The sequence below is a fragment of the Myotis myotis genome, unplaced genomic scaffold (assembly GCF_014108235.1).
Source record: "Myotis myotis isolate mMyoMyo1 unplaced genomic scaffold, mMyoMyo1.p scaffold_m19_p_3, whole genome shotgun sequence".
NCBI classification, from domain to species: Eukaryota; Metazoa; Chordata; class Mammalia; order Chiroptera; family Vespertilionidae; genus Myotis; species Myotis myotis.
The window spans coordinates 81,176,939-81,200,557 of NW_023416335.1; the positions used below are offsets into that span (position 1 = coordinate 81,176,939).

The following is a 23,619-nucleotide window of genomic DNA, read 5'->3' on the forward strand; positions in this document are numbered from 1 at the left end:
TCTAGGCGAAGTCTTCTCTTCCAGATGTCCCGTTGAGGCGCCAGATGTGTATTTGTGTTTCTCTCCCGCATGGTTCAGGGTTCAGGATCTGGAAGAGGAGCCGCACACAAATGAAAGAGAAGAGACAATTTGGAAATATTGGGGGGCCAGGCAGGCAAGTCCAACTCAAGGGGAAGGACTTCCACCGGTGCCCAGGCCTCGCCAGCCTTTTATTCAGCTTTGGTTACACATAAAGCCCTTAGTCAGGCAGGCAATTGCGGTAGCAGACAGACTATCTTAAAGGTCAGTAAATATTAGAGGGATTTACTCTGAGACAGATTATTTGATCAGGAAATAGCTTGAGTCCCCATTGTCAGGACTAGACAATCGGTGCATAACTCAGGCCCTTGCCATGGTTCAAGGTTCACCAGCGTTCGGGGATCCTTGTTTGCACTTCTCTGCTAGTGAAGACAATGGGCGGCCTCCTGCACATAATACCTTTGTAATTAGTAAGTCATCTGTAGAGTGATTCTATGAGACAGTGTGAGTATCCTGTTCCCCAGTAGTTTGTAATCCAGTAGATTAGGATACACTGATGTTCCTTTCCTAAATCAGTAATTGCAGGGGTAGTTACAAATCGGATTTTCTAATTTTGTCATTCTGTCTGTATTTGTTAGCTTTTTTGTTGTTGCTGTTAATCCTCACCGGAGGACATTTCCTTTTTTTTTTTAAAGAGAGAGTTGAAGGGAGAGGGAGAGACAGAGAGAAACATTAATGTGAGAGAGACACATCGATTGGCCTCCTCCTGCACATGCCCTGAGGAAGGCTGGGATCAAGTCTACATCTGAGATACATGCCCTGGAACCTGGGACCCTTCAGTCTGAGGGCCAGCACTCTATCCACTGAGCCAAACTAGCTAAGGCAGTCAGCATCTATACTAATAAAAGCATAATATGCTAATTAGACTGGACGTCCTTCTGGACATCCTTCCAGATGACCTCTAGACAAAGCCAGGGCAGCGAGGAAAGCCTGGGTCCCGTGTCCTTGCTGGTGGCTGGAGGGAATTCTGGGTCCCGGTGCCTGCTAGCAGCCGGAGGGAAGCCAGTGCCGACAGGTGGGGGAAGGGAGGCCTACTCTTGCACGAATTTCATGCATTGGGCTCCTAGTTCTTACATAAAGAAGGACTCTTCCCCTACTCTACCCTTTTGTCTATCTCTTTTTTAGGTTTTTTAAAAAAACTTAGTTTTGCCGAAACCGGTTTGGCTCAGTGGATAAAGCGTCGGCCTGCGGACTGAGAGGTCCTGGGTTCGATTCCGGTCAAGGGCATGTACCTGGGTTGCAGGCATATCCCCAGTGGGAGATGTGCAGGAGGCAGCTGATTGATGATTCTCTCTCATCAATGTTTCTAACTCTCTGTCTCTCTCCCTTCCTCTCTGTAAAAAATCAATAAAATATATTTAAAAAAAAAAAAAAAACTTAGTTTTTATGGTCTGTTACCATTTTTATTCTTTTAATACCCAAATTGTCCCAAATTAGGCCAGTGGGAATTTCTTCAACTTGGCTTCCATGTCTTTTGAAATGACCTAGTTAGTCTCTGGGCACTTCTTTGCATTCTGTCAATAAGAAGTTGCAGCCACACTTCATATTTTTTCTATTTCTGACCTAGAATTAACCATTTTCCCAGGGAGTTCTAGTTCTTTTTATTGGTACATGGTATTTAGAAACCGAAATCTAGGTGCTGGAAATGCTCATTGTTGCTGAGGGTCATTGCTTCTGTGATTTTTCAGTGGAAAAATGTAGTACATATACTTAAAGAATCTTGAGTTCAGATTGATAGTTCACATTCAAATTTAACTACATTATTTCTTTTTGTTTTTTTGTTTTGTTTCACTGGTGGTCTGTGAGGTCCGAAAGGTTGGCGACTGCTGGTTTAAAGTATTGCATATGTCTCCTTTTTCCCCCATCGACCCCCCTGTGGCTACTCCAACCCCGCAGGACAAGCCCCCACCTCCCCAGGGTTCTTGTCCATTGTTTATGCTAATATGCATGTATACAAGTCCTTTGGTTGATCTCTCTCCCCCCCTCTCCCCTCCCTCCGCCATCCCTCTGAGGTTTGACGGCCCATTCTGTGTTTCTCTGTCTCTGGACCTATTTTTGTTCATCAATTTATGTTGTTCATTATATTCCACAAATGAGTGAGATCATGTTATATTTACCTCCCTGACTGGCTTATTTCACTTAGCATTTCGTATTTGTATCTCTTCTCTTAAACTAAAGATTTTCACTAATTTTCAGTTTATTAAAATTAGCACACATTTATTGAGTTCATATACAGGGTGTGGCAAAAGTAGGTTTATAGTTCATATGGAAAATAATACAATAATAAATAATAAAAGAATAAATCTGAGTTTAGTGTACTCACAACTGTAAACCTACTTTTGCCTAATCCTTGGTATGTGTGGTATTGAAATGTAGGGAAACACATTGAGTTAAATACAATTTTACAGTCTCTGGCCTCAGTAATTTGGTTTAATAAGTAGGAAAGACAAATATATAATGAAAAGAGGAATTATAATATATTGTGATGTAGATCATTAATATAGGAACTTTGAGACTTATTATGACCAAGGGATGGCAACATCTTCACATGTCTTGGAAGATTGGGGAATAAGGATATTTCTGATAGAAAAGCAGATCAACAGATCAGCAGGAGAGTAAGTTAGAAGGAAATTAAGTCTATTTATGTCTAATTATAATATTATTTTCTTTATGTAACTTTTTCCTTCTTTTAGTACTTAGTACTTGTGACATCCTCTCCTGCCAAATCTGGAATGCCTTTCCTCACCTTCATCATATAGCTGCCTTAAGGTCCCTGAAAACCTTATTTGTGGTTATTAAGCCTTTTCCCCCCCATAACCAACTTAGTTATGAGAGTAATCACTATTGTTAGCATTCCTTATTGTAGCTTCCACAGTGTCTCACTCCTTATATAAATTATTGCTTCTGTTTTGCCAATGACTTAGATATCAAGTATGCAGTCTTTTAGGTTTTAATGTAAGGTAAGGGTAAATGAACCTGGTGTAAGGACCCCGTGGTCTTTCAGTAGGTTGAATGTCTGGGTTATGGTGTGTGTGTTTTGAGCATGTGGAACTCTGTTTAAGCATTTTGTTCTGTTTTTTCTCTTAGCTAAATTGAGTTCTGTATTTATCAAAAGGTATGTAATATGCCAAATGAATATTAATTGGAGTTACTCTCCATTTAAAACTAGAATATCTCTTGGATCTTTGATCTTGTCTTAGAATCAATCTTGTCTTAAGAATATCTTTTGTTTTCAGAGCTTCAGTGAAGATGTTTTCCAGTCGGTAAAGTCTTTATTACGGAGTGAGAAGGAACTGTGTAGTGTATCAGCAGAGGACTGTTTAAAGCAAGATGAACATGCCAGTTTGACTGAGGTTTGACATATTACTCTCTATATCAGTGGTTCTCAACCTTCCTAATGCCACGACCCTTTAATACAGTTCCTCATGTTGTGACCCCCAACCATAAAATTATTTTCGTTGTTACTTCATAACTGTAATTTTGCTACAGTTATGAATCATAATGTAAATACCTGATATGCAGGATGTATTTTCATTGTTACAAATTGAACATAATTAAAGCATAGTGATTAGTCACAAAAACAATATGTAATTATTTATGTGTTTTCTGATGGTCTTAGGCAACCCCTGTGAAAGGGTGGTTCGACCCCCAAAGGGGTCGTGACCCATAGGTTAAGAACCGCTGCTCTATATCCTTTCCTAATAAAGCAAAATGTATGTTCATGCATTTCTGTAGAACTGCATTCCTACTTTAAAAATGCCTAAAATGTTTACATGTTAATACATGTATGAGAAGTACCTGTTTTAAATACCCACTAATATAATTGTCGTTTAATTCAGTGCACAGGCATTATTGCCCACTCATCAGACAGATGGTGCTGTATCAGATGATTCCTACTCGATTCAGTAATTGGTACTTTAATACTGAAATTTTCTACTGTGAAACATGAAATATATCCTTATTTTTTTGTAATTGTTTTTTTGGTTATTGTTAGTTTTCTTGGTTGTTTAAATTCAGTACCTTGAGTCAAAATGAAAAAATAGTGCTAAATTTATTTTGAAATTAAGATATTTACTACTTGAAGATAAGATATATCATTTGCTCACCTGTTTCACTGCTACATTAGTGTTTCCTATCTTTATTTGAATTTATTACTAATAAAAAGGAATAACAGCTCTAGCCAGTTTGGTTCAGTGGATAGAGTGTCGGCCTGCGGACTGAAGGGTCCTTGGTTTGATTCTGACCAAGGGCACATGCCTGGGTTGCAGGCTTGATCCCCTGTAGGGAGTGTGCATCTCATCATTGATGTTTCTCTCTCTCTCTCCCTTTCCCTTCCTCTCTGAAATCAATAAAAATATATTACAAAAACAAAAAGCTTAAAAAAAAGGAATAAATTTTATTCTTCAATATAATCATAGTCCATTAACACATTTATGATATCAAATGAGAGGGTATGAGCTCATTGAATCTGAAAAATATGATATTAGGTTGTTAATACAAATTTTTTTGAAATTAGTGTTCTAATAGAATCTTGATTATTCTTATGTTTGGGAATGATTTTCTTGACTATTATCTTATTTTCCCTTTTTACTTTATTTTCATCAAGCTGAGCCACTCTTAATCTCCTTGGTTGTTGCTATGTGACAAGTCTCCTGTGTCCTTCTGCCCTCAAACAATTTTCCAGCCTGTATCTCTCCAGCTCCTTATGTAGTGCCTTTCTGAGCCCACATTCCTTGGCAAGGTCTTCTTTGATCAATGGGATATGCAAGACTCAAGTGGCATCTTTAAAACCCCAAGTCAGCTTATTTTCTCTTTTGTATTCAGTAAAAGGAAATTTGAAAGAATAGAAGGAATTTCTTTCTCACTTTAGAGTGTACATATCCCAAAGTATCTTTTCGAAGAAAGGAAAGGAATTTCAATGAATGTCTCTTTGTTATTGGGTGCCTGTAATATACTAGGCACTTTCCTCTACATTATCTGATTAACCCTCACAACTGTGGAGGAGAAGTTGTATTGCCTTAAGTTTTATAGATGCGGAGACAAGCTACTAGAGGTTAACAACCTACCTAGACCTGTAGAAATTAACTATAACAATTTTGTGAAGTAACAACCCTAATAAGTCAGAATAAACATCCTGAGCTAATTTCTGACTTGCTTCTGAATCATCAGAAAGAGATCAAAAGTATATCGTGTTGCTTTGTATTTTAACTATTATATTTTCCCTTAATTCCTAGTTATCCATGTTGCTATTATTTAAGTATTTCATACTTTTAGTCACAGTGCTTGTTTAGCAGACAGTTTACTATTCTATCTTCAAATGGAACATATTTCTTCTAATGTCAAAGACAAAGGGAATATAAACTTTATTTTTATTATTTTTAATTCTCACCCAAGGATATTTTTCCATTGGTTTTTAAAGAGTGGAAGACAGACAGAGAGAAACACCAATGTGAGTGAAACATCTTGATAGGTTGCCTCCTGCATGAGCCCCGACCAAGGCCAGGGCCGGGGAGGAGCCTGCAACCGAGGTACATACCCTTGACTGGAATCGAACCTGGAACCCTTCGGTCCGCAGGCCAATGCTCTATCCACTAAGCCAAACTGGCTAGGGCTGAGAATATAAACTTTTAAAATAATACTTTTTTTCAGATTATAAAAGCAGTACATATTTCCTTATAGAAAGCATGAAAGAAAAAAATGACTATCATTAATCTTATGAAGGAGGGGAAAAACCCACAGTGATAAAAGTAGAAAAAAACCTGGCTGGTGTGGCTCATTGGTTGAGTTTTGGCCTATGAACCGGGAGGTCATAGGTTCGATTCCCGGTCAGGGCACATGCCTGGGTTGTGGGCTTGATCTCCATTGTGGAGCTTTCAGGAGGCAGCCAATCAATGATTCTCTCTCATCATTGATGTTTCTGTCCCTCTCGCTCTCTCTTCTTTTCTGAAATCAATAAAAAAAGAAAAAAAAAATGATCACTTATAATTCCATTGTCTTGAGTTAATCACTGTTGTAGTTTGATGTACTGCTTTCCAGTGTTTTTCCCATGCGTATGTTTTAAAAAATATTGTTGAAATTGTAGGCATACTCTTTCTCATTTTTGTGTAACTTGTCTTTTTTATTTAATGTGGCATGTCCTCATATCATTTCATATTCTTTAGAAATTTAACTTATATAAACTTCTACAGAGAAATCTCTATATAAGGGCATTGATGGAAATAAGTGATGATATCACAGGGAGTCAATAAGGAGGTAACCTTGAGGGCCTCCTCTCCGAGGAGGTAACATTTAAGTTGGATCTTGAAGGATGAGGTAGAACTAGGCATGGGAACATCCAAGGAGAGATCCAGGTTGAGGGGGCGCTACTGTGAAGCCCTTAGGCAAGTACATACTGGGCATGTTCTAGGCCCTGAAGTGAGCCTATGTGTATAAATGGAAGTGAGGGAAGACTGAAGCCAGCTAACCCAGAGCCTTGGGTCCTGTTAGAACTGCACTGGGAAGCATGGAAGGCTTTTGAAAAGCAGGTGACATAATTATTGGGATCAGGTGGAATAGGATTGTAGTAGTGCAGATGAGAAGTGGTGGTAGCGGGAATGGAGAGAAGTAGATGTATGTGAGATATGTTTTGGGAGTAGAATTGATCGAACTTGCTAATGAAGCTGAAGAACTGTACTATAAAGCCAAATCTTTGGTGGAAAGCCTCGTCATCATCTTTGAAAAAATTAATCATTTTGTCCAAGATACTCAGCATTTTTATTTATTTATTTTGAGGTCTAATTGACATAAAACATCATATTAGCTTCAGATATACAACATAATGATTTGATATTTATATATGACAGTATTTTAATTCTTTATACGTTTTTTCTGTTTCTCAGCTGTCAGTAATCTAATTGAGATAAAATGTTAAAATTTAAACTAATAGAGCTTTATTTATTTATTTTTATTCAGGTCACATTTCTAGGTTTTAATGAAGAAACAGATGCTGCTCATATACAGGTATGGATGATTTATTAAACTGGGAAGGACCAGGAGAGATTATTTGGAACAGATTTTGAGACACGTAAAATTTGCCTTATTAACCGAAAACTTAAACACTAAACTTTTCTGTTTTCATTTCTGTTTAAAGTTAAAAGGTGACATTTTGAAATCAATTTTTGAGTGTGCTTTGGACATTTTCACTTTTTACATTTTCACTGAGTATTCTTGGTATAGAAAGCATTTTTAGGTTAGGAAACCACAAAAGTCAATTATCTTAAGGAAGCTAAAACTGTAGGCTGAACTTTTTCTCCTGAGGTAGAATGTAAGCCTTGTTTTTTAATTTGGATGGTTTTTATAATCTGACCTCAACAGTCAGATTCTTATATTTTCAAATGAGATAGAATGAAATTTAAATGGTAAAATAAATGAGATAGAATTAAATTTAAAAGGTAAAATTTATAAAAAATAATATTAGCCAATGCAAAACTTTTAGCCTGTTGATTTTCACAGGAATTTACAGAGGGACTGACAGTTGAGATTAGGATCAGCAAAGGAAAGCTATACAGTTACATAAAGAGTGGTTGAAGTTCCAGTGGGTGTGGTAGGCATACTGTGTTTTACCTCATGAAGAATCTTAAGGTTTGTGATTGCCATATGTTTCCTTTTGTGGCAGTAAAAGTCTCCCAATAGAAGAAGAAGTAATACTATTCAATTCTTTGTGAACAATGCATAGAAAGTGATAATGAAAACTCTTGTGTGTCTTGATTGTATCCTTACCTGAAGGAAAAAGTTTCGGCAGTAGGTCCAAGAGAGGACATACTCCTGAGAATGTGAGGCTAAAAGCAGAAGTGTTCCAAAGTATTTCTCTCTTGTTCTATTTCCTCTTTAAGAGTTACTGATAAAACCATAATTAGGAAGGAACGTACTCTGAGAGGTCAAGGATGTTAAAATACCTTAACTGGGTAAAATTTATATAAATAAAAGCCTAAGCAACCTTTATGACCAGTCGACCGGACGACCGGCTGGTAGCTGTGGCGTGCACTGATCACCAGGGGGGCAGACGCTCAATGCAGGAGCTGCCCCCTGGTGATCAGTGCACTCCCATAGCCAACCTCCCACTGCCGGCCAACCTCCCACGGTGCCCCCCCCCACCCTGCCCGCCCCCGGCCGGCCAGCTGGCCGGCCCTGATTGGGACTGTGATCGTTGGCCATGCCGAGGGACCCCACCCATGCACAGATTCATGCACCGGGCCTCTACTATTTACATAAAAAGGACAAATGAGAGAAAAAAGCTTTTTTCTTTACGTCTTTATTAAATTATCAAAGTTTAATATAATACTTCAGAGAGAAAAAGCAGAAAAATAGATTTATATTTTATGAATATAAAACTTGAACTCCAACGAAGTATAATCTGTAGGCAAGAATCCTGTATGAAAAATTTCACAGTTAAACCTGAGGACTGCAGGTTGACATTTGCAGCTAAAAACTATTAACCCTCATGGATGTGTGAGGTACCATGTAAAATTTTTTGTTGCTTCATATTAATACATTTAAAAGGGTACAGAAATGGCAGGTATTAAAATATTTTAGTACACTTCATTTTTGAGTTTTAAAAAAATTGGTTGTGGTTGATAAGCATATGTTAACTATTATGAACTGGGAAATTTATTAACCAGTAGACCTTAAGATTTTTAGATAGGACCCTCATTATAGGAATCTTAACAAAGTTTTATTGCTTTAAATTAGGATTTAGCTGCTGTTTCTTTGGAACTTCCAGATCTTCTGAATTCACTACACTTCTGTAGTCTAAATGAAAATGAAATTATTTGTATGAAGGATATAAATAAATCACCAAATATAAACAGTGGTCCTCTAAATCAGGTAACTTTTATATGTAATTTCTAATGAGTTTTTAAGGGCAGATTTTACAATGACATTTGATTAAGACTATTAAATTTTTAAATGCTTTGATGAAGTTTTTTGTTTTTTTTAAAAAGAAACCATATTTGAGGAAGTATGATTCATGAGAAATCTAACTCATGAAGCTTTGAAATCATGCTGAATGCTACAGGAAAATGGAATACAAAAATAGAATAGTACCTGACTCCTGCCTTCAAGCAGTTTGCAGGGTACTTGTTAAGTTAGGTGAATGATTAAATAAGAAAAATCACAGGGCTGTACAATAGTACAGGAAAACATTATTGCTAAATGAATGGATATTAAGTTCTGTAACATGTAAGAAGATAATGTAGGTAGAATTTCAATACCTGGTTAAGAGAAAGCTGGGAGAAAAAGATTGGGGAGTGAGAAATGTGGAGAAAGAATAAAGAAAAGAATTAAACAGTACAAAATCAGGCTGCATTTCAGGATGCATGTATTTTTCTTTTTTATTTTCCCCCTTGAGATTATGTTATTTCTAGGCTTCACTTCCAGTTAATATGTTTTGTATGTATACTATGATTTGATATTAAAATATTTTTATCATCTTTCCCAAGAGTCGTCATTCTGGGATGCTTTGTGTCATGAGAGTGTTACCACCTACATTACCAAGACTCAGAATTGATTTTATCTTTAGTCTCCTAAGTAAATATGCTACTGGTATAAGATACACCCTGGATACATACATTCATCAGAAACGCCAACTGGAGACCACTAATGAAGATGATGATGATACTAACCAGTCAGTGTCTTCTATAGAGGATGATTTTGTCACTGCGTTTGAGCACTTAGAGGAAGAAGAGACCTTAAAGCCATATAATGATGGTTTGTCTTTACTAAACTTCTTGATATAGAGCAGTGGTTCTCAACCTGTGGGTCGCGACCTCTTTGGGGGTCAAATGACCCTTTCACAGGGGTCGCCTAAGACCATCGGAAAACACATATATAATTACATACTATTTTTGTGATTAATCACTATGCTTTAATTATGTTCAATTTGTAACAATGAAATTGGGGGTCACCACAACATGAGGAACTGTATTAAAGGGTCGCGGCATTAGGAAGGTTGAGAACCACTGAAGAGGATTAAAGTTTAAAGTTCCATTTTAAAGGCTTTAAGGCCGAGTTACTCAATTCTTTTTTTTTTTTTTTTAAATTTTTTTTCTTAAATCTTTATTTTTTATATTTTTAAATTTGTTTCTCTTTTCCCCCCCCCCCCCATAACTCCCCTCCTTCCAGTTCCCACCCCACCCTCCACCCTCACTCCCCACCCACTGTCCTCATCCATAGGTGCACGATTTTTTGTCCAGTCTCTTCCCGCATCTCCCACACCCCTTTCCCCCCCAAGAATAGTCAGTCCATTCCCTTTCTATGTCCCTGATTCTATTATAATCAACAGTTCATTCTGTTGATTATTTATTCACTTGATTCTTAGATTCACTTGTTGATAGATGCTTATTTGTTGTTCATAATTTGTATCTTTACCTTTTTCTTCTTCTTCCTCTTCTTAAAGGATACCTTTCAGCATTTCATATAATACTGGTTTGGTGGTGATGAACTCCTTTAGCTTTTCCTTATCTGTGAAGCTCTTTATCTGACCTTCAATTCTGAATGATAGCTTTGCTGAATAAAGTAATCTTGGTTGTAGGTTCTTGGCATTCATCACTTTGAATATTTCTTGCCACTCCCTTCTGGCCTGCAAAGTTTCTGTTGAGAAATCAGCTGACAGTCGTATGGGTGCTCCCTTGTAGGTAACTGAGTTTCTTTCTCTTGCTGCTTTTAAGAGTCTCTCTTTGTCTTTTGCTCTCGGCATTTTAATTATGATGTGTCTTGGTGTGGTCCTCTTTGGATTCCTTTTGTTTGGGGTTCTCTGTGCTATTTCTTTCACCAGGTAGGGGAGGTTTTCTGTCATTATTTCTTCAAATAGGTTTTCACTATCTTGCTCTCTCTCATCTTCTGGCACCCCTATAATTCTGATGTTGGTATGCTTGAAGCTGTCCCAGAGGCTCCTTACGCTATCTTCGTATTTTCGGATTCTTTTTTCATTTTGCTTTTCCGGTTGGGTGTTTTTTGCTTCTTCACATTTCAAATCTTTGACTTGATTCTTGCGCTCCTCTGGTCTGCTGTTGGGAGTCTGTATAGTATTCTTTATTTCAGTCAGTGTATGCTTAATTTCTAGTTGGTTCTTTATCATAACATCGAGGGTCTCATTAGATTTCTTGTAGATCTCATTAAGTTTATCGGCGGCTTCTAGACAGTTCTTGAGAGACCTTAAAAGTGTGGTTCTGAACTCTATATCTTCCATTGACAATTTTGTCCTGTTTCTTTGTCTCCGCATTTTTCATGCTTTCTTGGTGCACCCCCTAGTGGTCTTTGTGCGCATTCTTGTTGTAGTTAAGCCTTGATTGTTGTAGTTAATACTGGGGGCTTTGACCTCCAGGCCAAGTGGCTGTGAGAGTCAGCTGTGTCTGCAGTGGGAAAACTTCTGTCCTCTGGGGAGGTGCTAATCTAGCCTTTGCCTGAGGCTATTCGGCAAATGGCTCTGTGCAGGGCTTGGGTGGGGCGGGTCGCACGGGATCAACAGAGGGGGCGGAGGGAGCAGTTATGGCTGCTCTCAGTCCTGTCTCCAGAGGCTCTGCCTCTCCGAGTCCCAGCAACCGCTGCAAACCTCGGAGAGAAAGCTGCCCTGGCGTTCTGACCGATGCCAGACAGTCCCGCTTCTCCCGTTTGAGTCTGGGTCCCTAGAGACTCGCCCAGAACTGGAGCTCAGGGCCTGAGCCTCCCTCCCAATTGAAACAGACAACCGTGCCCTCAGCCGCCAGCCTGCTCTGCGCACCTCCGCACCTTTGTATTTTCCGCACTGCGCCTCCTCTGAGTCGCGGTATGCTGTTCTCTTTCCTTCTAGTTGAAGAATTTCCCCTCAGCCAGCTTTCCTGTGGTTCCGGGTGATGTCTGTTCCGTCTTTTAGTTGTATTTTTGAAGTGGTTGTGCGAGGCAGCATTCTCCGGTGTTTACCTATGCCGCCATCTTGGTTCTCCGCAAATACTTTTTATCTCAATTCTTTTTAACCTTTTTTTCTGATTGTCTGAGGAATTACTTTTCTTGAGATTTTTTAAGTTCATAGCTATCTGGTTTTTATTTTTATTGATTTCAGAGAGAAAGGGAGAGGGGGAGAGATAGAAACATCAATGATGAGAGAGAATCATTGATTGGCTGCCTCCTGAATGCCCACACTGGGGCTCGAGCCCCCAACCCTGGCATGTGCGCTGACCGGGAATCGAACCGTGACCTCCTGGTTCATAGGTCAATGCTAAACCACTGAGCCACCCTGGCTGGGCCATTGTTTTCTGGTTAGTTTTGCTATTTCTGTTCTTATTTTGTTAGTACTGTTTACCATATTAACTGTTTGGAACATGCCTAGGGTCAAACTTGAGAGGAGTTAACTGGCAGAGTCACTGTATTCGTGTTTCTAACACATGTGACACCATTCTATGTATTCTCAAGTATGGGGTAAAATTAAATTATTTTAGTAAAAGATATATTTGATTTTGAGAATGATTTGGGATGAATATGTTAACATAATTTAGAAGAGACATGTTACAAATATTTTATGCTGAAAGTCTATTCCTATTGATTTAAATTTTTAAAAAATTCTGTTCAAGAATAAGCTGATCATTTTATTCTTTTCCTATAGGAGTAAACATTACTGCACTAAAGAGCCACTGTGATGCTGCTTCACAGACTAGTGCTGGTCACCAGTTAGAAACCCATGATTTAAGGATTCTGGTTAGCTCTGGGCGGCAGAAGTCATTGACAAAACCTTCAACTTCCTTAATAAACGTTCTGGGACATAAAGAACAACCTGTGAAAAGTTCAGTCACAACATCAATTTCTGAGCCTTGGACCCAAAGGAGTTTCTATAGGTCATCTAATGCTTCAGATAAAGGTAGTGACATGCAGAAAACGATTTTTTCTTCTTCTCCTGCCTATTCATCTGAATCAGAATGCTCAAGTCCAAGTCCGGTTATTTTCTTAGATGAAGAAGGATATCAAAAAAGTTTAAAAGCAAAACTTGAGTTACCAAAAATTCCTGTAATGAAAGATGATATAGAGGACTCAGACTCAGAAGTAAGTGAATTTTTTGATAGTTTTGATCAGTTTGATGAACTAGAACAAACTTTAGAGACTTCTTGTCCATTTCTAAAAGATTCTGTAAAAGGGAAGACATCGCAAAAGAAAAGACACAAACATGACAAATCTTCTGTAACCACTACTATGAATCCTCAAAAATTCAAGTTTGATTGTCCAGCTCTCCCAGCTAATGTTCGAAAGCCAACACCTCGTAAACCAGAGTCCCCTTACAGCAACCTGTGTGATGCTCCAGATTCTCCTCGCCCAGTGAAGGCATCTGGGGAAGACAGTGGCTTGTTTAGCCCCATTCGGTCCTCTGCTTTTAGTCCTCTTGGAAGCTGTACACCTGCTGAATGTTTTTGCCAAACAGATATTGGTGGAGATAGGATTCATGAAGATCATGATTCTATTTATTACACCTATGAAGATTATGCCAATAGAATTACATGTGAAGTACTGGGCTCAGTCCTTCATACTCAACATACTAATGCAATATCAAACATTAATAGTGTTAAAAAGGGAGAAAGTGAAACCATTGCTCTTAAGAGTGGAAACCTTGATCAAAATAAATCTAAAAATAAACCCTTAATGATTAGAGATAGCATTCAAAAATTTGCAGCAGATCTTGTGGAAAAAAGTTTTGGCAGTGCATTTAAAGACTTGCAGAAAGGAGTCTCTTCATGTACCAATGCATTGTGTCATTTAGCCGTCAAATTAACGTCATCCATTTTTCAGATGGCATTTAATGAACTGAGAAGGCAGCATGCATTTTCACTGAAAGAGCGTGCTATTAGTGGTCTGGCTAATTTTTTGGTGAGTGAAGCTTTATCAAATGCTTTAAAAGATTTACAGTATGTAAAGAAGCAGATATTTACAAACATAGTTGCTGGGTTTGCTGCAGATCTTGCTGAAGAGCTTATTTTTGAAGGTATCATGGAAGTGTGTCAGTTTTCATCTCCTCCAACACCTGCATCTCCAAAGTATTCATTTGACTATGAAGACAAAGTAGTGAAGTCATATGCAAAAGATTTGTCTGAATCTGTAATGCAGGAAGCATTCATTGAGCTATCACAAGTTGATGTGATCTTTACAACAAAGGCAGCAGTTAGTGTTTCTACAGATAACATAAAGTATGTGAGTGCAGAAAATATTGTGCCATGGACACAGACTTCTACATGTCCCATTTTTAATAGTCAAGCAATTGTGACAAAACCAATGCCAGAATATAAATACACTGTACAGCAGGCCTTATTTTGTACTTCTGGAATTGTTACTTCTATACCAGTGCCCCTGGCTGGAAGTGCCCTTCTCCCATATCACTTTTCATCTAATATATATCAGGCAAAGACTAATCTGTCATCTGGTGATAGTAATCTGAATGGTGATTCTACTGAAGCAGGTGTTTCCACAAAAAACGAAGAGGAAGTAGCTTGTCTCAGAAATATTTGTTTATCTTCAGAACACAGTCTAGGTAACCAGAATGATTTTAAACCAACTAATGATGATGTTGAAATGCAAAGCTCTTCAGAATTACCAAGTGATCCTGTGATTATTAGCAACTTTTCTACAGCACTGGTGCATTCTATAGTAAATGAAACTTTAGAGTCAGTGACATCATTCAAAGTTACAAAAACAGTTGATGAACACACAGATTGTTTAACTAAAACAGTAAAGGGAAAAAACCCTCCTTTCCACTATGATCAAGTGACCCTGCAAGAGAATGAAGCTAGCAATAAGGACATGTTTGTTGATCGATTATCTAAATCTGTTATTAAACATTCCGTAGAGAAAAGCAAATCAGTGATCTCCAATGTGGATAAAAATATGGTAAACAGGGAAGGCTTGCCTGTTGCTGAAGAAGAGTCACGGTTGATATGGGGAAAGTTTCCCAAATCTCTTGATGCTCAAGATCACTTAACTCCCTGTTCACTTTTAGTGGGAAAGGATTGTGTTCCAGAATGTACAGATTCTATAGCTCATGGATTTTCTTTAGAGCCACTACCATGTTGTTCAACTATGGCAGGTCAGAAACCTGATTTGAAGGAAGCTGCTAAGGACAAATCAGTGAAAAAGTATAATTTGAATAATATGGCACCGGTGCCCTTGTCTTTTGGGCAAGAAAATCCTTATCCCCATTCACATACTTTCTCATCTGCAGTGCTTACATGTGTAGATGGTTTGCATGTGGAAGATAAACAGAAAATTAGAGATGGAAATGTAATACCTGATACTCCTCCATCAACTCCTCTAGTACCATCCCAGGCTAGTTCTGAATGGGATATCAAGAAGTTAACCAAAAAGCTTAAAGGGGAATTAGCAAAAGAATTTGCACCTGCTACACCACCTTCTACACCTCACTACTCATCTGTTGGTAGTTTGTCTGAAAATGAACAAAATACTATTGAAAAAGAGGAGTTCATGTTGAAACTCATGCGATCTCTTTCAGAAGAAGTTGAAAGTAGTGAAGGTGAAGAGCATCCAGAAGTGGATGTGAAGGCAGAGCACTCAGAGAAGAAAACTCAATTTGCCGAAGCATTAGCTTCACACATCGTTTCTCTTGCAACTGAAATGGCAGCTTCCCATTTAGATAATAAAATAATTCAAGAACCCAAGATTAAAAGCCCTTGCTTAAATGTGCAGAGTCAAAGAAGTGTATCACCTACTTTGTTAAATCACACAGATGAAAATTTACAAGCATTATGCAATTTTGCAGGTGATATGGCAGCAGAAGTCATTACAGAAGCTGAGAAAATAGCAAAAGTTAGAAGTTGTATGCTTTGCAGGCAGAAGAAGAATAGTTATAGTGATGGTGACCAACCTCATAGATCAGAAGAAAAGTTGAATATAGAGACTGTAGCACATCCAAGAGAAGGTGACCCGTTTATTCTTTCATTACCACCAAGTTCTTGTATGTCAGGTCTGTCATATAAGTATCCCAGCTGTGAAAGTGTGACAGATGAATATGCAGGTCACATTATCCAAATACTAAAACAGGAAGGTGGTAATAGTGAGTTAATAATGGATCAGTATGCCAATAGACTTGCTTATCGATCTATCAAATCAGGATTGAAAGAAGCATCTAAGGGAGCAACAATGAAGTGTAACTCAAAAACGTTTCCCTTGCAAAACTCACAGGTGAAAGCCAACAATGAACTCTTAATGTTCTTAAATAAACACCACCAAGAAGTAGATAAAAAAAGACAAAGTAAAAGAAATGAAGGTTACCTCTGTAAAAATCAAACTTGTGAATGGACAGGGAATACATACAGAAGTAAATGCTCTGAACTGTATAGTTTTTCAACCTCTCTTGCTCACAGCATAACCAGAGATGTTAAAAAAGAGCTTACAGTGTCTGCAATTGGCTTGCCAAAATCCTCAACAGATTCTTGCCTTTATGAAAAGTCTGGATGTGATGAAGATAATGAGTCTCACATTGAGCCAGAATTTCCTAAGTCTCTTCAACCTTCCCCGCAAAATCACAGATTTTACCACAGTGCAGGCAGCTTAAATGGGTATGGATATGAAGTGAATGTTGTTCAAGCTATAGAACAATATGCTAAAAAAGTAGCGGATGACACTTTAGAACTCAGTTTAGGATCTGCAGTTTTCCAAGTGTCTGAGACAGCAAAAGCAGCAGATAGGATCACTTATGCAGAAAAGTTGTCACCTCTTGTAAGTCAAGCTTGCAGATACTGTGACGAGAAAGAACTCCATGACTGCAATGGAAACTCACCTCAGTATTCTTTCAGACAGGATTCACTTGCTCATAGTAAGCCAGGTTCTAATTCAAAATTTAGCAGCATTTATCAGAAATCTAGAATTTTTCACCTTGATGTCCCTCAAATTCATGTTGATCTTGATAAGAAGACAGTGCTTGCTGAGAAGATAGTTGCTGAAGCTATTGAAAAAGCAGAGAGAGAGCTGAGCAATACCAGTTTGGCAGCTGATAGTGGAATTGGACAAGATGGTGTTAGCTTTGCTGAAAGCCTTAATACAGAAATAATGACCTCAGCCATCGTGAATGTTGAACATGCTGTTAGTAGGTAAGTTTCAAGTTTCTTTTGGGTCTATGATACAATGAAAAGTTAAACTCCATTGTTCCTGGCCAGATGGCTCAGTTGGAAAGGTTGTGGGTTTGATTCCCAGTCAGGGCACCCAGTTTGTAGGTTCCATCCCTAGTCAGGGCAAGTATATGAGATAACTGATCGGTGTTTCTCACATCGATGTTTCTCTCTCTAAATTAAAAAAAAAATCAATGAAGAAAGCCATATCCTCATGTGATGATTAAAAAAAAAGTTAAACTTGATCATATATGTCTTAGATTCTGTTCAGAAAGGTAGGATTATTTTTTAACCCTAAATTAACAAGTTTTCTCTGTTACATTTATGTATTGTTTCATATCCTACATATTACTTTCATATACATTCTTCATTATCCCACAACAGCCTTTTGAGGGAAGGTATTAACCATTTACCCAACTAAAATATGAAGCTATTATGGTTTAAAACTATAGTGTGATTGTAGGAATGCCCAATATAATTCTGATTAGTATATTTTAAATACAAAATGAGAATAACCCCAAAGTGGGGGCAGTTCAGGACCTATTCTAGGCACTGGGGAACAAAAGTAAGTAAAACAGGCAAAAATATGTGTTCACTTGGACTTCATGTTACAGTAAAGTAAGACAATAAATAAGTAAAATGTGAAAAAAAAATAAGTAAAATATGTAGTACATGGTAATAAGCGCTTTGGAGGAAAACTAAAGCAAGGGTGTTAGTGTTTTTGGTGGTGGCAGTACGTGGCAGCAGTTGGGGCTGGTTTTCAGTTTTGAACAGGTAGCAGGCAAAAATAACCCTGACAAGGTAACATTTGAGCAAAGAGCCAAAGGTGAAGAGAGAATAAGTCACATGAGAATCAGTGGAAAGAGGGTTCCAGGCAAAGGGGTGGGACTGAGCATGTGGAGGAAATGGCAAAGAGGCTTGAGTGGCTGAAGTGAGTGGGCCAAGGGGAGTAGTAGGAGATAAGGTGTAGGTTATGAGAGATTGTCATACCAGATAATATGTTATAAGTATTTGGCTTATTTCGGCTGGTGAGAAGCCACTAGAGCAGTGGTTCTCAACCTTCTGGCCCTTTAAATACAGTTCCTCATGTTGTGACCCAACCATAAAATTATTTTTGTTGCTATTTCATAACTGTAATGTTGCTACTGTTATGAATTGTAATGTAAATATCTGATATGCAGGATGGTCTTAGGCAACCCCTGTGAAAGGGTCGTTTGACCCCCCAAAGGGATCGCGACCCACAGGTTGAGAACCACTGCACTAGAGGGTTTTGATCAGAAGACTAACATTTTCCCTCTTCATGTTTAAAAATATACTTTCAACTGCTATGTTGAGAATTAAATGTAGTTGGGCAGTTGCAATAATTGAACAGTGAATGGCCTTCCTAGTGAAAAGTTAGAATAAAATTTGAGAACATTTCTTTATTAAAAAAAAAATGAGTAGGGTTAGGTTTATGATACACACTTAACATCAAAGAGATTTGGCTAGTTTGACTCTAATTTTAATTTACAGTACTAGAATTACTTGAACTACTTTTTTGGTTTTTAAAGCCAAAATGAAGTTTGTTTTGTTTTGTTGTGCAAATAAAAGTAGTATCTTACAAAGCAGTTGGAAAACTTAGGAACTTGTGCTCTTTCATAGTGGTCCCAGTTGAAAATATGAACTGCTTTGAAGAAAATTTAAATGATGCACTTAGGATGGATAGGTGTTCGTGGGTACTCAGTTAACTCTGAAAGTAATAAGCTACCCTGCTAAGTCTCTTTGTTAGCAGACACAATGAAAGGGGGTTAGGTGGACCACTGGTCTGACTCTGAATATCATTTCTTGTTTTTGTTATCTTTATCATTTTTAAGAATTATAGTCTTATCAGAGGCCCAGTGCACGAATTCATGCATGGGTGGGGTCAGGCCAGCCCAGCCCCAATCGGGATGGATCAGGAGGAGGAGACGGTGGGAGGTTGGCCGGCTGGCCCGCCCTAATAGGGGCCCGATCAGGGCTGGGCCAGCTGGGGGGAGGAGCTGCAGGCGATTGGCCAGTGAGTCCCGCCCCCTAATTGGGGTGAGGGGGCCGATTGGGGGCGGGGGGTTGATCGGGGTCAGTAGCTGGGGGAGGGGCCGTGGGAGATTGGTTGGCCAGCCCCACCCCCTATTGGGGTAGGTAGGCAATCAGGGGTAGGGCCGGCCAGGGGGAGGGGCTGCAGGCCGATCCGGGTGGTGGGGGCCCATGGGGGTGGGGCCAGCTAGGGGGAGGGACTGCAGGAGGTTGGCCATACAGCCCCACCCCCTATTGGGGTGGGGGGGGTGATCAGGGGCAGGGCCAGCTTGAGGGAGGGTCCGCAGGAGGTTGGCCAGCCAGCCTCCCCGATTGGGCTGGCCGCAGTGGTTGTCATAATAGTGACCTGGCATTCTGGTCGTTCTGGCGTTCTGGTCGCTGGCTTTTTATATATATAGATAGTTCAGAACCTGATGCTTTTGCCACTCATTCATTTATTCATTCATTTATTCATTTATTTTAGTCCAAAAGAAACAGAAGACTTTCAGTCAACTGAGTCTTTTGGTAGCCAGCAGATGAATCTCAGTATTGGTGATGACAGCACTGGTAGTTGGTCCAATTTAAGTTTCGAAGATGAACACCAGGATGAAAGCAGCAGTTTTCATCATCTAAGTGAAAGGTAACTAAAACTTTACATGTAATAGCATAGTTTAGATCCTCAGACCTATGAAGTGAGCTATTAGTTTACATTGAGTATTATTTAAAATTCTGAATTTGAGAATCTGTCATTATTTTCAAAATGTATTTTATTATTTGCAATACATTTCTAATGGTTTTTGACATTTATTAAATACTAAAGGCCCAGTGCATGAAATTCGTGCATGGGTAGGGTTCCTAGTGGCTGCCAGCTGGGGGCATCTCCCTTCCCCCGGCTGCTGGCCCCACCCCCTGGTCGAACTCCTGGTCAAGGGGACAATTTGCATATTAGGCTTTCATTATATAGGATAATAATTAGCCCAGCTAATTTTCTCTGGATGTGCCAATAGTTGATTTGAAAATGTTACATACATTTAATTTTATACCCTCTTAGGCTTTACCTGGACTTTTAATGAATTTTTGAGGAAAAACTTTTTTTTTCTTTCTTTAAAGAGAGTACTTTTTTTTCTGTAGAGCAGCGATTTTCAACCTTTTTCATCTCATGGCACACATACAGTAATTACTAAAATTCTGTAGCACACCAAAAGACGTATTTTTTGCCATTCTGACAAAAAAAAAACACAGGTATACTTTTGATTCATTCCCACCAGACAGGTACTGGTATTGTTGTGTGGCTGTTGTCAGTTTTTAATTTGACAATCTAAGGGAAAAGTGGTCAGTGCCTCTGACTAAATAGTCAGGTATTACATTTTTTTAAAAATTATTGTGCATACCAGTTAAAAATAGCTTTTTGAGGATAGGAAAAAGGACAGTTTTCTGTAAGAGACATAAAAATGGCCTGTAATTTCACAGGGATTAGTTTAGATAGTATTTTTGGGGGGGGAAAGGTTCCTTAGTTGTCCTGCTACTCAGGAAAAAAATGATCCAGATCATTTATACTCGAATGACTGAAATACATAAATTCATTATAACTTGTTTGGTATAGCAGAGGTGTCGTAAGTGTTTCCCTCCACGTCCTGCGTGGTTCAGGGTTCGGGTCTGGAAGAGGAGCCGCACAACAAATGAAAAAGAAAAGACAGGAGATAATTTGAGAATATTGGGGGACCAGGCGGCAAGTCCAACTCAGGAGGAAGGACTTCCACTGTGCTCAGGCCTCACCAAGCTTTTTATAGTGAGGGGTAAACAAGGTAGTGGTTACCAAAGTTACACTTTTCTTGTGAGTTTCACTTGTTTACACCATGGTTATACTTCCTGCACTTCCTCAGCCCATTAGCTTCCCAGATAAGATCTAGGGAGTGTTATAAGGTCAAGCCTAATTATGCTAAGAGGACTGTGCCCTCTAAGCTAGGACTTGTTTGTGACTTTGCCAGCAGGTCAGTCCAAGGCTTAACCGTATATCAGTTTCCCACACAGAGGCACCTACCTTATATATTACTTTTCTTAATTAACTTTATTTTGAATAAGTTATGGAATATTTTATTAATTGTGATACAGTTGTTTCTTATATGTATAACTCTATACAGGCATTTTCTAACCAATAAAATTCCATAAAATCTTTATCCAAATTAATTGACAATTGGAAATGATAAATACCATCTATAGCTGAGTCTAGGGAGTGGAGAGGATTCTCAGCATACATACTTCCAGTTTTGGGCATATGTGGAAAGGACCCTGTGAGGCTCCAGGTGAACAGAGCCTTGGAATGGACTTGTCAGGAGTGGGAGGTAAGCAGACTATTAGAGGAGGGGCTGAGGGTGCATAAGAAAGGAAATGGCTATCGCTTGTTAAAACAGATCATTTCAGAGTACTTTGTTTGATGCTTGGATTAGCTAGTAAGTATTAGTATTTTTATAAAGTATCTATTTTATCATAGTTTCTTAAAATGTAGTTGTAAATCTTCAATATTTCTTAAAATCTAGACCCAAAAATGGCAGTTTTTAAAATGGGGGGGTAGGAAATGGGGATGATAATCACACATCATCATTTGGCTCTTTTCCATAACTTTATCTAGACTAGAATATGAACACTTAAATTGTTCTCTTATCTTTGAGTGATATAGGCTTTTAGAGTTTCAGTGAGAGTTGACGTTGCTTAGGAAATCCCGGTGTTAAAATGGGAAAACTAGGGTTAGAGGCTAGTGGCATTAAGAGGATTGTAGCCAGTTGAACAGCTCTATGTGGAATGTTACCTAGTTTGATGAAAAGAGGGAGATATCTACCATGCTCTGTTCTTGGTTCTGTCCTATACAGCATTATTTTATTGGTGATAAGTAATACTCATTTCTGAACGACTCAAAACAAAGATGAAAACAGTAAATCAACAAGTGTTGGTGAGGATGTGGAGAAAAGGAAACCCTGGTGCACTGTTTGTGGGAATGCGGTTTGGTGCAGCTACTATGGAAAACAGTATAGAGTTTCCTCAAATAATTAAAAATGGAACTGCCTTATGACCCAGTGATTCTGGGAAATCTGAAAAAATCTGAAACACTAATTGGAAAGAATATATGCACCCTTAGGTTCATTGCAGCATTATTTACAATAGCCAAGGTTTGGAAGCAGCTCAAGTGCCCATCAGGAGATGAGCAGATAAAAAATCAGCAGTACATTTACACAATGGAATACTACCTGGCTGTAAAAAGGGAAATCCTACCTTTTGTAACAGCATGAATGGACCTGGAGAGTATTATACTAAGTGAAATAAGCCAGTCAGAGAAAGACAAATACCATATGATTACCCTTATATGTGGAATCCAATGAAAAAAATAAAATAACAAACTAGAAACAAACTCATAGTTACAGAGAACAGACTGACAGCGATCAGAGGGAAGGGTGTTGGGAGGCTGGGTGAAAAAGGTGAAGGGATTAGCAAAGAAAAAAAAACAATTCATAGACACAGAAAACAATATGGTGATTACCAGAGCGGGAGGTAGAAGAGGGTAAAGGGGAGATGAATGGTGACAGAAGACTTGGTGTGGTGAACACACAATACAAAATACAGATGAAGTATTATACAATTGTACACTTGAAACCGATATAATTTTATTAACCAATGTCACCCCAATACATTCAGTAAAAAATTTTTAAAAATTAGGATAAAAGATAATTCCATTAACAATCAAGATTTAAAAAGACCAAATTAGGCTGAGGCTAAAATAAGTATATTTAATATGGATAAATCCAAGTCGGTTCAGAAAATTAATTATTTGAATTCAGGATGGGGATAGTTTGGCTTGATAGCATTTTGTCAGAAAAACTTCTGTAGTTTAATCTACCACAGTCTTAAGAACTATTATGCTTTGTGGCATTAAGGTTCAGCCAAAGAAAGTTAGTGGGACGCATCCAGGCTTGTTGGACATACAATTTTCAGGGCCTCATGTCCCAGAGATTGATTCCCTAGGTCATTAGAGGGTCCCAAGATACTGCATGCTTAATAAGACCCTCATAATTTTAATGCAGGAGGTTCAGAGAACACATGTAAGATAATATGGCTTTTCATGTTTCATCTTTTGATGACCTGTGCTGTAGGCACTGTTATTTTCTGGTACAGAGATCAAGGTAGGAGATTATTGGACAAACTTGCATTTTCCCTCTAAGTAGGAAGTTCCATAGAAGGCACCAGTTAAAAAAGAAACAATAATCTCAAAAGTTCACAAGTGTTTAGGAGGAATGTATAATGATTAGATCAGAAAGAGAACTGGTCTATGTAAGTGAATCTCAAGTATTTCAGCAGTTTGTGAATTTTGTCCCCTCCACTGATTTTTAGACAGAGTGGAGGAGAAAAA

At 38.5% G+C, this 23,619-nt stretch overlaps 1 protein-coding gene across 8 annotated transcripts in view; it reads left to right on the top strand.

Annotated features, from left to right (window-relative positions):
* AKAP11 (A-kinase anchoring protein 11) overlaps positions 1-23,619 on the top strand; it is a 73,291-nt gene that overhangs the window by 33,104 nt on the left and 16,568 nt on the right. For 6 of the 8 annotated variants that reach the window (XM_036298693.1, XM_036298694.1, XM_036298692.1 and 3 more), the window contains exons 3-8: positions 3,315-3,431; positions 7,030-7,077; positions 8,806-8,940; positions 9,555-9,822; positions 12,692-17,171; positions 19,705-19,860. In XM_036298693.1, coding sequence (XP_036154586.1) covers positions 3,315-3,431; positions 7,030-7,077; positions 8,806-8,940; positions 9,555-9,822; positions 12,692-17,171; positions 19,705-19,860 — 5,204 coding nt within the window. The remainder of the gene's footprint in view (positions 1-3,314; positions 3,432-7,029; positions 7,078-8,805; positions 8,941-9,554; positions 9,823-12,691; positions 17,172-19,704; positions 19,861-23,619) is intronic. The other 2 variants (XM_036298699.1, XM_036298700.1) reach the window with 1 other exon arrangement.